The 12,743-nt window shown below is 40.8% G+C and overlaps 1 protein-coding gene across 5 annotated transcripts in view; it reads left to right on the top strand.

Annotated features, from left to right (window-relative positions):
- ntm (neurotrimin) overlaps positions 1 to 12,743 on the top strand; it is a 358,272-nt gene that overhangs the window by 318,860 nt on the left and 26,669 nt on the right. For all 5 annotated transcript variants that reach the window (XM_006800517.3, XM_006800518.3, XM_006800516.3 and 2 more), the window contains one exon: positions 4,530 to 4,655. In XM_006800517.3, coding sequence (XP_006800580.1) covers positions 4,530 to 4,655 — 126 coding nt within the window. The remainder of the gene's footprint in view (positions 1 to 4,529; positions 4,656 to 12,743) is intronic.

Below are 12,743 nucleotides of genomic sequence, written 5' to 3'. Positions count from 1 at the left end.
CTCTTCGGTCAGGTTCAACGAAATGATCACGTCTTCAGCTTCATCGCCCATTGTATATATCAGAGTGTTAACCTGGTTTTCGTCCGATTGTAGCTCGAGTCCGGATGCTATCCTGAACCTCTCAAAGCGTCGAATCCATTTCGGCCACTCTTCTGGCTTTGAAAAGTCGAACTTCGGCGGCGGTGATACTTGGAAGGCTGCCGGCGCGGCTGCCATGCTGCTAGTCGCGAGATGCTAGTTAGCGTTTGCTAATTTGTTAGCTTAGCTCTTACTGTGGCTGTTAATGCAAACTTGCAGGGTGAGTTCTCTCCGGTGAGAAAGCTTACGTTTTCGTGACGTTCTCCTTCCCTCCAGAGTACTTCTGACACCATGTTTTGGTAGATCTCGGGTTTATATTAGCAGCACCATTGACAAGACTGGGACAGCTCTGTCTTAACGTGGCGACTCTGTTTATTGCCAAGCTGCAACAACAAATACACACGGCACAACCACCAGAGGGTGCTGCATGAACCATTGAATTAGTCCTTACCATAACACTCCTCACCACCTTCAACACGACCTTTGGCAGGTACCGCTTTCTGCACCTTCTCTTTGGGGTAATATCAGCACAGGACATTTTCCAAAGGAAAATCAATGAGACATACGAAGGGCTCAATGGAGTGGCAGCCATCATGGACGACATCCTCGTGTTTGGCAGGACAAAGGAGGAATACGACGAGAACCTCCGTGCCATCCTTGAGTGCACAAGGGAGCGAGGAGTGCATCTCAATCCAGAGAAATGTGTCATAGGCACCGCAGAAGTGAGTTACTTTGAACACAAACTCACCCGGCAGGGCATCCAGCCAGACCCAAAGAAACTACAGGCCATCAAGGTCATGCCACCTCCTGAGAATAAGAATGAGCTCGAGACAATTCTTGGAATGGCGAACTACCTGTCCAGATTCGCACTACGACTATCAGAAGGGAATGCACCACTGCGTCAGCTGCTCAAGCAAGACTCGGAGTTCGTCTGGGATCAGAATCACGACAGAGTGCAGAGATACGACATAGAGATTGTGCACTGGCCCAGAAAAGACATACCTGTGGCCGAGACACTGTCCAGGAAACCATTGCTCGACCACGACAGCACGCTAAGCGAAGGCATGGAGGACCAGGTCCACTCAGTGATAAACAGCCTCCCAGTAAGTGACAAAAAGCTCTCAGAGATCCAGGCTGCGACAGGATGCGACCCGCAGCTCACCCTGCTAAAGCAAACCGTGCATGATGGCTGGCCTGAGGACAGAAAAAAATGCTCCAAAACCCTTTTGGACTTCTGGAACTTCAGAGATGAAATTTCACAGTTCCATGGCATCATCTTCAAAGGTGACAAAATCATAGTGCCAACAGCCCTAAGAAACAATATGCTGGAGAGAATCCACACTGGGCACATGGGGATTGAGAGGAGGGCAGAAAGCGAGGGACGCCCTCTTCTGGCCAGGCATGGGCAAGGACATTGCTGCCACGGTGGAAAACTGTTCCATATGTCAGGAGAGGCGTGCAGTGAACCCTAAAGAACCTCTCATTCCACACCAGATTCCTGAGAGACCATGGCAGGCCGTGGCCTCAGACCTCTTCACATGGCGTGGACGAGACTACTTATGTGGACTATTATAGCCGCTACTTTGAGGTCGAAAGGCTATTCTCCACCACCGCAGGGTCCGTCATCAAAAAGCTCAAGGCCATATTCGCCAGTCAGAGAAGCTTATTTCAGATAACGGCCCATAGTACAGCTCTCGAGAGTTCAAGGACTTTGCAGTCACATGGGACTTTGTCCACACAACCTCAAGCCCTTTGTACCCACAAAGCAACGGCCTTGCCAAAAGAACAGTCAAATCTGCCAAATCAGTTCTGGATACAGCTCATGTTCAGGGAGTAGATCCCTACCTGTCTCTATTGGAGCAAAGGAACACACCAGTCGACGGCTTCAGATCACCCACGCAGCTCCTCGTGACTCTACGTCTGCGCTCAGTGCTTCCCATCACCGGATACCAGCTGGTACCCCGCGTCATACGCCTGACGGTGGAGCAAAAGACACGGATGGAAAGACAAGAGCACCAGAGGCGATACTACAATTGCAGCGCTGCACCACTACCGAGGCCGCAGCAGGGGGAGCACATCCGCTTTCAGCATGAGTCCGAAAGCTGGAAATTGGCTGTCATCATCCAACCTGCAGAGACTGCCCGCTCTTTCGTGATCCGCGCTGGCGAGGGGCAGACTATACGGCGTAACCGACGGCACCTGAGAGGCGCTAAGGCGTCACCAGCACCTTCAGCACCAGCACCCGATTTGGTAACCCAGCATGAAAGTGCAACTCAACAACAAGCAGAGCGTCAGTCGCCATCTAGAGGCACTAAAACACCACCCAAGGACACTAGCCCTATACTGACCACCAGATCAGGACGAGTGGTCAAACCGAGGGTCATCCTTGACCTGTGATTGTAAAGTGTGTAGGCGAATCGCTGCCCTAAAGCAAAAAAAAAAACAAAACATATGTCAAATGTCGTGTGTACTAATGAGTACATATCCTGTGTTGCATTATATGTTCCTTAGAAGTTTAAGAACAGAATATTACAACCGGCCCGCCATTATAGGAAAAATCATAAAGCCTTTGAATGGAAACAAACGCTGTTGTGAGAATGATGTACACTGTTTTGATGGTATATATGCATCAATCTATCAATCGTTTGTTGTAAGATTCAGATAATTATTTTTTAAAAGCTAGATATTTTAAATGAGAATAAGAAAGAAAAGTACTTCTTTGTGCCCCCCCCCTCCCCCCCTTTCCCTGTTAACGCCCTACGTGCCCCCCCTGGCAAAACTTTGCTAGACCCGCCCCTGCACAGTTACCAGCTGTCAGCTGTAAAAAAAAAAGGATCCTGGTGGTATTTGTCTCTTAGAAACAGTTCATAACTTTAACTCATTCATGTCATCTAAAGGTAAACCTGTTTCTCCATCACCTGTTCAGCTCTGATGATTCAGTAAGGACATCTGCTGGTTTCACCTTCATGTTTCCCTCTCACCACATATTCAAACCGATATCATGACCAGCAGCTTTTACGGCTGTGGCTCCAGCAAACATCGGCTGATACTAGAAGGTAATATTAAATAAATTCTAACAACAGCTGATCAAGCTTAAACGTGCTGCTGTTGTTTAACGCAACCTCCGCTGGTTTCTTCTTTCTGGTGCAAAGTGGGCGATAAGCAAACAAGATAGACGGGACTTGTGACAGAAAGGCCGATCAGCTGATCATTGATCAGTTTCATGATTGAAGTAGCAACAGGAGAGGGAGGGGAGAGAATGAGAGAAGAAGAGGCAGCTGTGCAGCATAAAGACAGAATAACTCCAGCTTTCTGTCTTCTTTTTCATTGTATCTGAAGTACGGGACATACTGTGCTCCTTTTCACCTCAATACGAAACGCGTAATATTTTCTCTGAATACGAGACGATTCCGTTTTTTAGGGGACGGTTGGCAACTCTAATAATTAATCTTATGAACAAAATAAAGTTCAACATCAGTAACATCATAGCACCCACCCAGCTGTATAGAAACTTTGTCATGCTAGCTAATACTCAGTACGAAAAAGTCAGCATAACGAAAATAAACTATACCTAAACTTGGTTTATATCTGACCCAGACAGACTGCAGGTCATAACTTCTTACCTGAAGTTCAGTTCACCTGACACCGGTGGCCGCCTCAGGTCTCTCCCCCTCCTGCCCCCCCTTTCCCTCATCCACCTGCTGGCGTCCACCACTTGCTAATGTTATTGAAACTGTGGAATCTCTGCGATAGCCACCACATGAAGTAACGAATAACGACGTGTTCCTGATTTTGGCATAATAACTAGTTACCGTGCTCGTGACCACAATAATAATGTAGTTACTGTAACGCGTTACTTAACAACGCGTTAGTCCCTACACTGGTAATAGGTGAGCACCTGCTGGTGATATCTATGGGAGTTCTTAAAACTAAAAATGTCAATTTAATTGGCTGATAACATTCAAAGTCCTTTGGGAAAAAATAATGAACATTTTAAATTTTCAATCATTATTTTTTTCATGGCTGATTAATCTGACAATCCATATTCACTTGTGTTACGTTTAGGTGCTTGGAAAAACCCTAGAGCAAAAACAAAGAGAGCAAAAGAATGAACTAAAATTGATGGATCAGAGGTTAAGATTTAATTTTTTTTGTTTTTTAGTCTAACACAGTTCTGCATCATACAGTACCTATAATGCAGCTTCATTGTGTCTCTTTGCAAGATTTTCCCTGTCTAAATCCATGTCTTTGGCAAGCGACAGATTCCATTCTAATATACAGGCCCTTTTTTAGTGTCAAACTTCAAACTGAAATATGTCAAATATTATTATGCAAAATAATAACAATAATAATGATAATGACATATGTCATAGTGATATCCTTTTTCAGAAGTGCCTCTTGAGATTAGTAACATCACAGCTTGAATTTATATATTTGATTTTCCTTCACAGTGCCACCAAAAATCACCAACCTGTCAAGAGATGTTGTGGTAAATGAAGGCTCTAACATCACCCTGATGTGCCAAGCAAGTGGTAAACCAGAGCCTTCCGTCAGCTGGAAGCTCATCTCCTCTTCAGGTAAATTTTTGATATATTGGTGTTTTTTTTTTCTTAATGATGTCATTTTTTTTTTGCGTTTTACTTTATTTTCTTAATACTGATTTTTTAGAACACATGGATGTAGTGTTTGAGTTAATGGAAAAGTGCATTAAACTAATGGTCAGCAGAGAACAGCTCCTCTGTGATTATTTAGAAGTCTATGAGACTTAATCTATGACCTCATTAAGACATCTTTACTGAATTTATGGCCTTGTTTGCTAATTTCAGGACATATGGAGTACAGCATAATTAAAATGTTTTAAATAAAGAGTCTAAATAAAAGTAAGAGCAAATGAAGAGTAAAATAAGATAATATATATGTTTTTGCTGTCATGGTCTGGTCGAAGCAAAATAGAGTACTCAAATGCAACAGAATTCAAAAGATTTATTTACAATAATGTTTTGCAACAAGTAGAATTCACAAGGGCGACAAAGACAGAGTAATGGATCCAAAGGAGGAAGTGACACTATGGAAGAGGAAAGGGACATTAATCCAGTGATTCCAGATAGGGGAGTCTCAAAAGATAACTAGCGAGAACCAATGGCTTACTTGGTAGTGTGGGTGAGTCAGTCCTTGGAAGATGTTGCCTGTCCAATGATTAGCAGGGGGAGGGAATCCAGTGAGTCTCTCCCAAATGAATGGCCATGAGGTAAGCACATCCAGGAGGGTAGGGAGGTTAACTGGGGACTGAAATCTTCACAAAGGTGCATGTAGACAGATGGAGTGAGCCAGTTCCAAAGAGTCAGGTGAGTTGTGCAGGTAAGTGGTGGGTTCTCAACCCAGGCTGGGGTTGACTGGAGGCAAAAAAGCACAGAGATCAACACAATAGAAAACAAGCGAAGACAAATAACATTTGGGGGCTGATTTACCACTGAAAGGTGGCAGACTGGTCCTTGAATACAGCAGAGGACTGTAGTTTGATGAGGAGCACCTTGAGGCAACTGTTGTTATGATTTGGTGCTATATTAATAAGATTCTATTGAATGTGCTTGGTTGAAGAGCAGGAAGCAGACTCCACCACATAAGGAGGAAAAATCCTGGCCAACTTAGACTCAAAGGGAAAACAGACTCCAAACATTAAGACTACCATAGACTATGGCATCTACAGTGTCTTTTCTTGTCCCTCTTTGTTTTCCACCCAATCCCGACTATAACTGACTCTGTTTGACCCATAGTGGATTTCACTTTTTTTAATTAATTAAAGTTTCACTTAAAGGTAATTAAATTAAATGAAAGGTAATAATCGGATGTAAATGTTCTGGAGGCTGAATGATAGCATCAATGATGAGAATACACAGTGTATAGCATTAGGGAGAAGATTAGAATTTTCAGTACTGAATGTCCCAATGTTCCATTGTATGTTCTGAGTGGCATTTTTCTATTATTACTTGCTTGCTAGACCAAAGAAAGCAAAGTATTGAAGTATTGGCCACCATTGGTCTATGACTCTATGTTTTAACAACCTGCTGTTTAATTTGATTTACTTTTGGTTTCACTTCTGTCAATAGGATTCAGAAGGTTTTCCATTTCATATTACTTAACTTTAAAATTCAACCAATAGTAAAAGGAATGTGTCTGGTTGCCCAGATAAGCTCAAGATAAAATTGGTCATGCACTACAATAGAATGTGCCTTTAACGGAATATTTATTGGAGAGCATCATGCTTTTGAAAAGGAAAGAATTGTTGGTTAAAATGGTAAAAATGAAGTACAATGCCTTATTAGACCTTTCTCTTGACTGGTAAATCAATAACTAATGAAAGGAAGAGAAGATTTTCTTTTCCACTGCATTGTGGTCATAAACTGATAGTGGACAACTGGACTTAAAATAGGTTTTGCAGAAGAGTGGGTGCTTTTGTAATATTTATTCATAATAAGGGAAACTTGCAAATTAATCTGACTGGAGAGGTAAATGTACTTGTGAGACATGGGTCTGAAGCACTGTCATTGCTGGGAACTAATACTATGAAATCTGATTTAGTGGATCCAATGCTTTATTTCATTGCTGCTTAACTTTCTGCTTAACATCAGAAGGTTTTCACCTCTTAAAGGTACAGTCTATTAGTCAGTTAAAATACAGAGGTGGCTAGGGATTTAAGAAGATTTGCCAAATTTTTTTTCAAGTATGCTGGGTTGAAAAGTACACATACATACATTTACAAATAGTATAGATTGTTTATATTGGTTATAGATTATTTATATTGGTGACTTAACACTTTGTGGTGTGGGCCATGCATTCGTCACATCTTTGGTTTATGCCAGGTGTCTTTTTTCTTTTTTTGTTTTTGTCTTCACATCAAGTTTTCCAATCATGGAAAGATATATTTTTTTATAGACACAGCTGAGATAACAACTCTGATATCTGTTGAAAAGACTGTTTGTGTTTTGTGGCTAAACCTTCACTATGCCTGCTATCTCTTTGTAAAATACTGCTTTGACTGAGAATCTGTATGTAAAACAAACAATTTTTCAGAGACAGCCCCATTCAAAAGCATTCTTTATTCTGTTCTTATCTCAGCACTCTTCATCATAAAAATGGATGCAATGACTGGTTGCTTATATTTATTTATCTATTCAAAATCAGTTTCTGAGAAGGTCCATTGAAATGCAAAATGAAGATCCTCTTTGCATTAATTAATAAAACTAGAATTTAGTGAAGTGAACTGAATGAATGTATGGAATGTTTATCAGAGGAAAATATAAATAAACAAGCATCAGCTTGAGAAGCTGTCATTTAGATTTTTTTCAAGTAAGATAAAAGACAATCCGTCTAGTTTCACATAGTTTTCTCTGAAATTGTTCGAACTAAATTTTTTGGATTCTAGTTGGTATTTTTTATATACCATTTTGATACCCATTTTGGTTCCAGTATTTGACTGGAAAGGGTGTTTACGATTAAGAATTGATAGAGTCGCAGTGCATAGTTGCTCGGACTAAAAGAGGCTTTGAGTAGAGAACAAAATGTCCCAGTCTATGCAGTTTGGACTATGCATTCCAAACTGATACTGTTCCAGTATCTCCCACCTGCAATGAAACTTTTCTCCAGCCTTGGGCCTTTCAGTGTGAGGCCAGCTATGGCAAGCACTCTGGGGTATAAATGAGTGAATATATAAAGATTCTCTCTCTCGGTATTGTTACGGATTCAAATATTGGGAATGGATACAAGAGGAAAACCAAAATAACAACACTGGTCCGGCCGGGTCAAGTCAAACGATGATTTAATGAACACACGCGTGGGAGATGGACACCATACACAGACAGCATCAGATCTCAAAATGGTGGAGCCTTGATCAAACTCTTATAGCCTCTAGTGGCCCCCTCCTAATCATCAGAGCCTAAACATTCTTTCTCACACAGCGCCTAAGCTACGACCTTGGCTCCCTGTTTATCTGCTCCTGATGAAATGGGGCAGTATGCTCTGTTCTCTTCTAATCAGACAAATGAGACGATGACTTTCTGTGAACAGTATTTCTTATAACTCAGCAGTATAATGCATCATAAAACAATATCATTCATTCACAATAAATCAACAGTCTAATGTAATGCAAATCAGTTTACCAAATGTAATAATTATCACCTTCTTCTAGTTCAGGAGCATAATGCAAACTGAAACTACATAATAATTCACAATCTTTAATTAGGGGTCTAACATGGCATAAAATAATATCATAATCCCACAATTCCCCCTGATGAGCTCTTTAGACTTAAAGAGCTCACTTACACCCTGCAATCCAGTGTTGCTGGGTTCTTTTCTCCTTACTCCTGAGGCCCTTTGTCCCCCTGTTGGGTGAACCATATGTGAGATGACCTCTGTGTTTACGCAGTTCAGATGCAAGAAAAACTTTTATTACAACAACAATAGTAGGTACAGATGATACTCCCATCACTCCCCAGTTCTCCCACAGCTTTATTTCGGTGCTACCTTATACCCTCCAAACGTACTCGGACTAGAACCTCTGTCCGAGGAGCTTTTAACCTTTATTTTATTGCTGTAGGCACCAGTGTCTTCCAGTCGGTTATTCTCTGCTCTTGTTTCCTTCAACCTCAGGGGTTAGACAACCCTTCAGTCGTTGCACAGATCAGGGGATTATTCTGCCCCGATTTCAAACAATGATCTGTGTATTCTGGGATCACAGCTGTGTTCCCCAGGAAAAGGAACAGAAAGGTGTTCTCCTTATGACCAACAGCCTCTCGAACGTCGTTGGTGTGGTGTTCCTGGATTTCCGTCAACCCCTTCGTGGTTATCGCTGTGTTTATGGGATCCATCCTTTTTACGTGACTAACTGGAGCCCAAAATGCCATGACACTTGAACCCAGTTGATGTTTCAGCAGTCACCGTGTCTGTCTCTGCTGCCAAGGATCCTCGTATATCTGTGACCTCGTCTGGTGTCTGTTCCTTTCTCTGTAAGAGACAGAAAACCAAAACACCTCTCTTCCCAGCTCTAACAATCTAATGTTGCTGTCTACTGATCTTTTGGTGATTCAGAATTTGTTTAGAATATTCAGAATGTCCCAAGGACTTATCCTAATTTAGTGTATGTGTGTGTAAGCGTGTTTGCATTTAGCCTGCTGCACTCAAGGCATTTCTTACACTTTATCAGTCCGGACTATCGCCGAACGAAGCTTATGACCTTCAAAAGACCGAGTGCCAACTCATTATAAGCACATTTGCAAGATATATATAAAAATGATTAAAACCACTCATTCTAATAAAAGACATCAAAAACAAATTAGCCATTTCTAATTCTAACATGTGTCCATTCAATTAAGCTAGAAAATTAAAAAACAAGGTTAGCGAGCTCATATCTTAGAAAGTATCAGACTTTCTCCTGTCCAGTGTCGTTGCTCCAGTCTTGTTATTCTGTGTTAGGGAATGAAATCAATTTAATTGTCATGTTAGATCTGTTCAACACCTGGCTCCGCCCAGAGCCTGCGTCTTCACAATCGTCTACAAACAAAACCTGTATTATTATGAACTTCACTTCAACATGAACTTGTTGACTACTTTTGACACCTGTAGATAGAAGATTAACATGGGGTTATAACAATCACTGTAATACAAATGTTAATATGTCAATAGCTTCAATAAATGTTCAATGCAATGCTTGTTATATGATTCTGATGTAACAATAATGCTGATGCTAAAATAACAGTAAAACACACCCCTTTTTATCCCTCATTGACCACAGCAGGGGCATCTATGTTTTGATTCAGCCATGAAGCTCACATGAAGCTCACCTGATTCATCACTGAGCCCCACCGACACTGGCATCTGACAGGGTGGCGCTGCCTATTCTTCCTTTAATGTCACTATTTTCAATCTGTTAATTAGAGTGCTTAAACATGAAGTAGACTACATCCACTACAAGTCAATACAACTGTGAATGTGGCCAATTATCAATCTATTACCAATCAATAACAAAAAATAGCTTTTATTTTATGCATGCTTTTAGTCAACCACTCACCCACAGGATCTCCAATCCCAGAAAATTCCTTCTCCTCATTTAATGAGTCTGTCCTCCTTCCATGCCCTGGTAACTGGTCCATCCAGAGCTATATCATTATCAAATATACATACAACAAGCCAAACCACACTTTGGTCACACCAACCCTTTTCCGCCCTGAAGATGTCCAACGCCATCTTAGTCTGGACTGTCAAAGGTGATTTTAACGCTGATTGTTCCGACAATCCATTTATAACATTTCCTGGTCAGATTAGCCAATCTCTGCACACTGGAATAAACATATTCAACATGATCAACATTTTTCCTGCGTGTTATTTCCCCATCTTATTAATTTCAACGCTCCATCCTTATGTGATTTGTTGCATTATGTTTATCTAGAACTCCACTCTGTCTCTAAATGTTTGAAGAATTTTTCATGTTTGGGGTCAAGTTTTAAGAATTTGACCATACGTGAAATTAATGGTGTTATTGTAACATGGTAGACTAGTGTGCCTGTGTTAATTCAGCTCCATATTATTGTGTGAAGTTGCACTGGGTTGGGAGTGGTTTTTTGTGTGTGTGTCACATTTTTGGTGAGCCAATGGCTGGAATGGGGTTGGACTAATTAGAGGCAGGTGTACTTGATTGCACTGATACACTGGTCTACTTATAGCCCACACTACAAACACTGCTGTGTCATTTTGTCTCTCTGTGCATGTATGTAATGTGATAATCTGATATGTTTGGGATGGATGGGTTTTGTGCTATGAATTTTATACTGAAGGTGTCATTTTGTCTCTCTGTGCAGGCCAGGGCCTATTATATGCCACAGCCTAAAGGCAGCATAGTTGCACAGGTTGGAGTGATCACTGGCTATATGCTTGCAGGTTGGTGGGTCTCCAAGGACAACTTCTACCCCTGTTAAAGGCAACATGTGGAGTGCAACTGGCCGTGTGGCATAGCTGGCTCTGGCCTTGGGACTGTGTGTTTTTATTTGATTCATGAATGGGACACTGGACTGTTTTATCTTTTATCTCTTGATATTTTTTGTCACTAAATTATCTTTTAGAATTTTATTGACTGTCATCGTTTTGCCCACGACTGAGACGGTTGGTCAGACCTAAAATCTTTCTTTGGGTGTGTTACATTATCACCCCCATCGGGGCTTACCTTTCCCACTTCTGATGATATTCCTCCCTATTCTTTGCAAGTACCCGCTTTTGGTGGCGAGAAACTGTTGGTGTGGTCAAGTGGGCGCCGTAAAAACAAAAGCTCAGGACAGAACAGTTATCAGGCATGTACTTCATACAAAATTAGCATATATTGAATTTCATATTGATCCTCTGAGTGTAATGGTACATTTTAATTTTAATTTATCAAAGCTAAACACAATAATTTTTCTTTATTTTGCTCTTGTTCTTGTGCAGCACCACATGCCCCTGTCGGTTCTATCTTACTTTTCTAAATTATTGACTATTTCAATGGAGAACCTAAATGACGTGGACCAAGGTTTGTCATTACATATCTCTATTTTGAATGTGACAAGTCTATCATTCCCCTGTTATTCATACACAGCAAATTCAAAAGTGTTAAATGTTTTGGTATTAGTAGTCTTAGAGTTAATTTTACTCTAAGTAGAGTCACATTCTTTTAATGTAACTCTGAGGTGTAAAATGATAGTAGTTAAAATCGAGTGTTAAAAATGAGTGTTTCTATGTCAAATCTGGAGGTGTTACAATGGAAACATTAACTCTTGACCTCTTAACTCTGAACTCCTACAGGGGCTATGACACCAATAGAGTAAATTCACAGACTCCGCCCCCAGCACGGCTCCAATCGAAGCTGAAGTGAAGCCGTTTCAAAACATTTTGCTCTACATATTTGAGTTGTTTGCCATGCTTGGTAAGTCATGTTTTCAAAGATTGTTTCAATTATTGTTATTAGCTTTTACTTCTGTGGCTCTTTGGAGTTGAGACAAAGCTGTGTGAAAGGCATTAGCCATGTTGCTCGGTGATAGCATAATATTCTGTTTTAGCTAGCTGAAAGGTATTGTTTGCGGGCAAATACCACAGCCTTGAAAAAAAGCTTGCATGTGAATTTTCAGTCAAATTTCTTGGTCAAATACACTTAAAACAATGTCTAGAATGTGAAATGTTGGTATAATGGTGCTACTTGAAGCCTGAAAACGATCTCCCATAAAAAACGAGCAAACAGCAGTAGCCGATGTCCCAAGTCCCGACTGAGTTCTACGTTAGCATTTAGATCCCTCCAGAGTTTTGTGCACACGGTTTTAGGTAAAAATGAAAAAGGTTGAGGTTTTACATTTAGTTCAGTATTACCTGTTGTCTGTGTCCTTGTCTTTTGGGAAAATACTTTACACAAGTAATGGCTCAAAAAGGATTCCTTTTTTTTTTTTTTTTTTTAACTGTGCTGCAATTGATTTGTGCCATTAATTAGTGTCAACTAATTTTTATTCAATCTCCACATAGGATATGCTTGTGAAGATGGAATATGGGGGAGAGCAGAAGTGCGTTGAAGTTCCACAAAGTGATGAATTAAGGACATGCATATTGTATTTTGTATTTATTGAAATAAGTGATGAGAATGCTGTTCTTTGCATTTA

Source organism: Neolamprologus brichardi, chromosome 10 (assembly GCF_056152115.1).
Source record: "Neolamprologus brichardi isolate AB-2024 chromosome 10, ASM5615211v1, whole genome shotgun sequence".
In the NCBI taxonomy this organism is placed as follows: Eukaryota; Metazoa; Chordata; class Actinopteri; order Cichliformes; family Cichlidae; genus Neolamprologus; species Neolamprologus brichardi.
The sequence above is the reverse complement of the archived record's forward strand: the minus strand, read 5'-3'. Positions and strand labels throughout refer to the sequence as shown.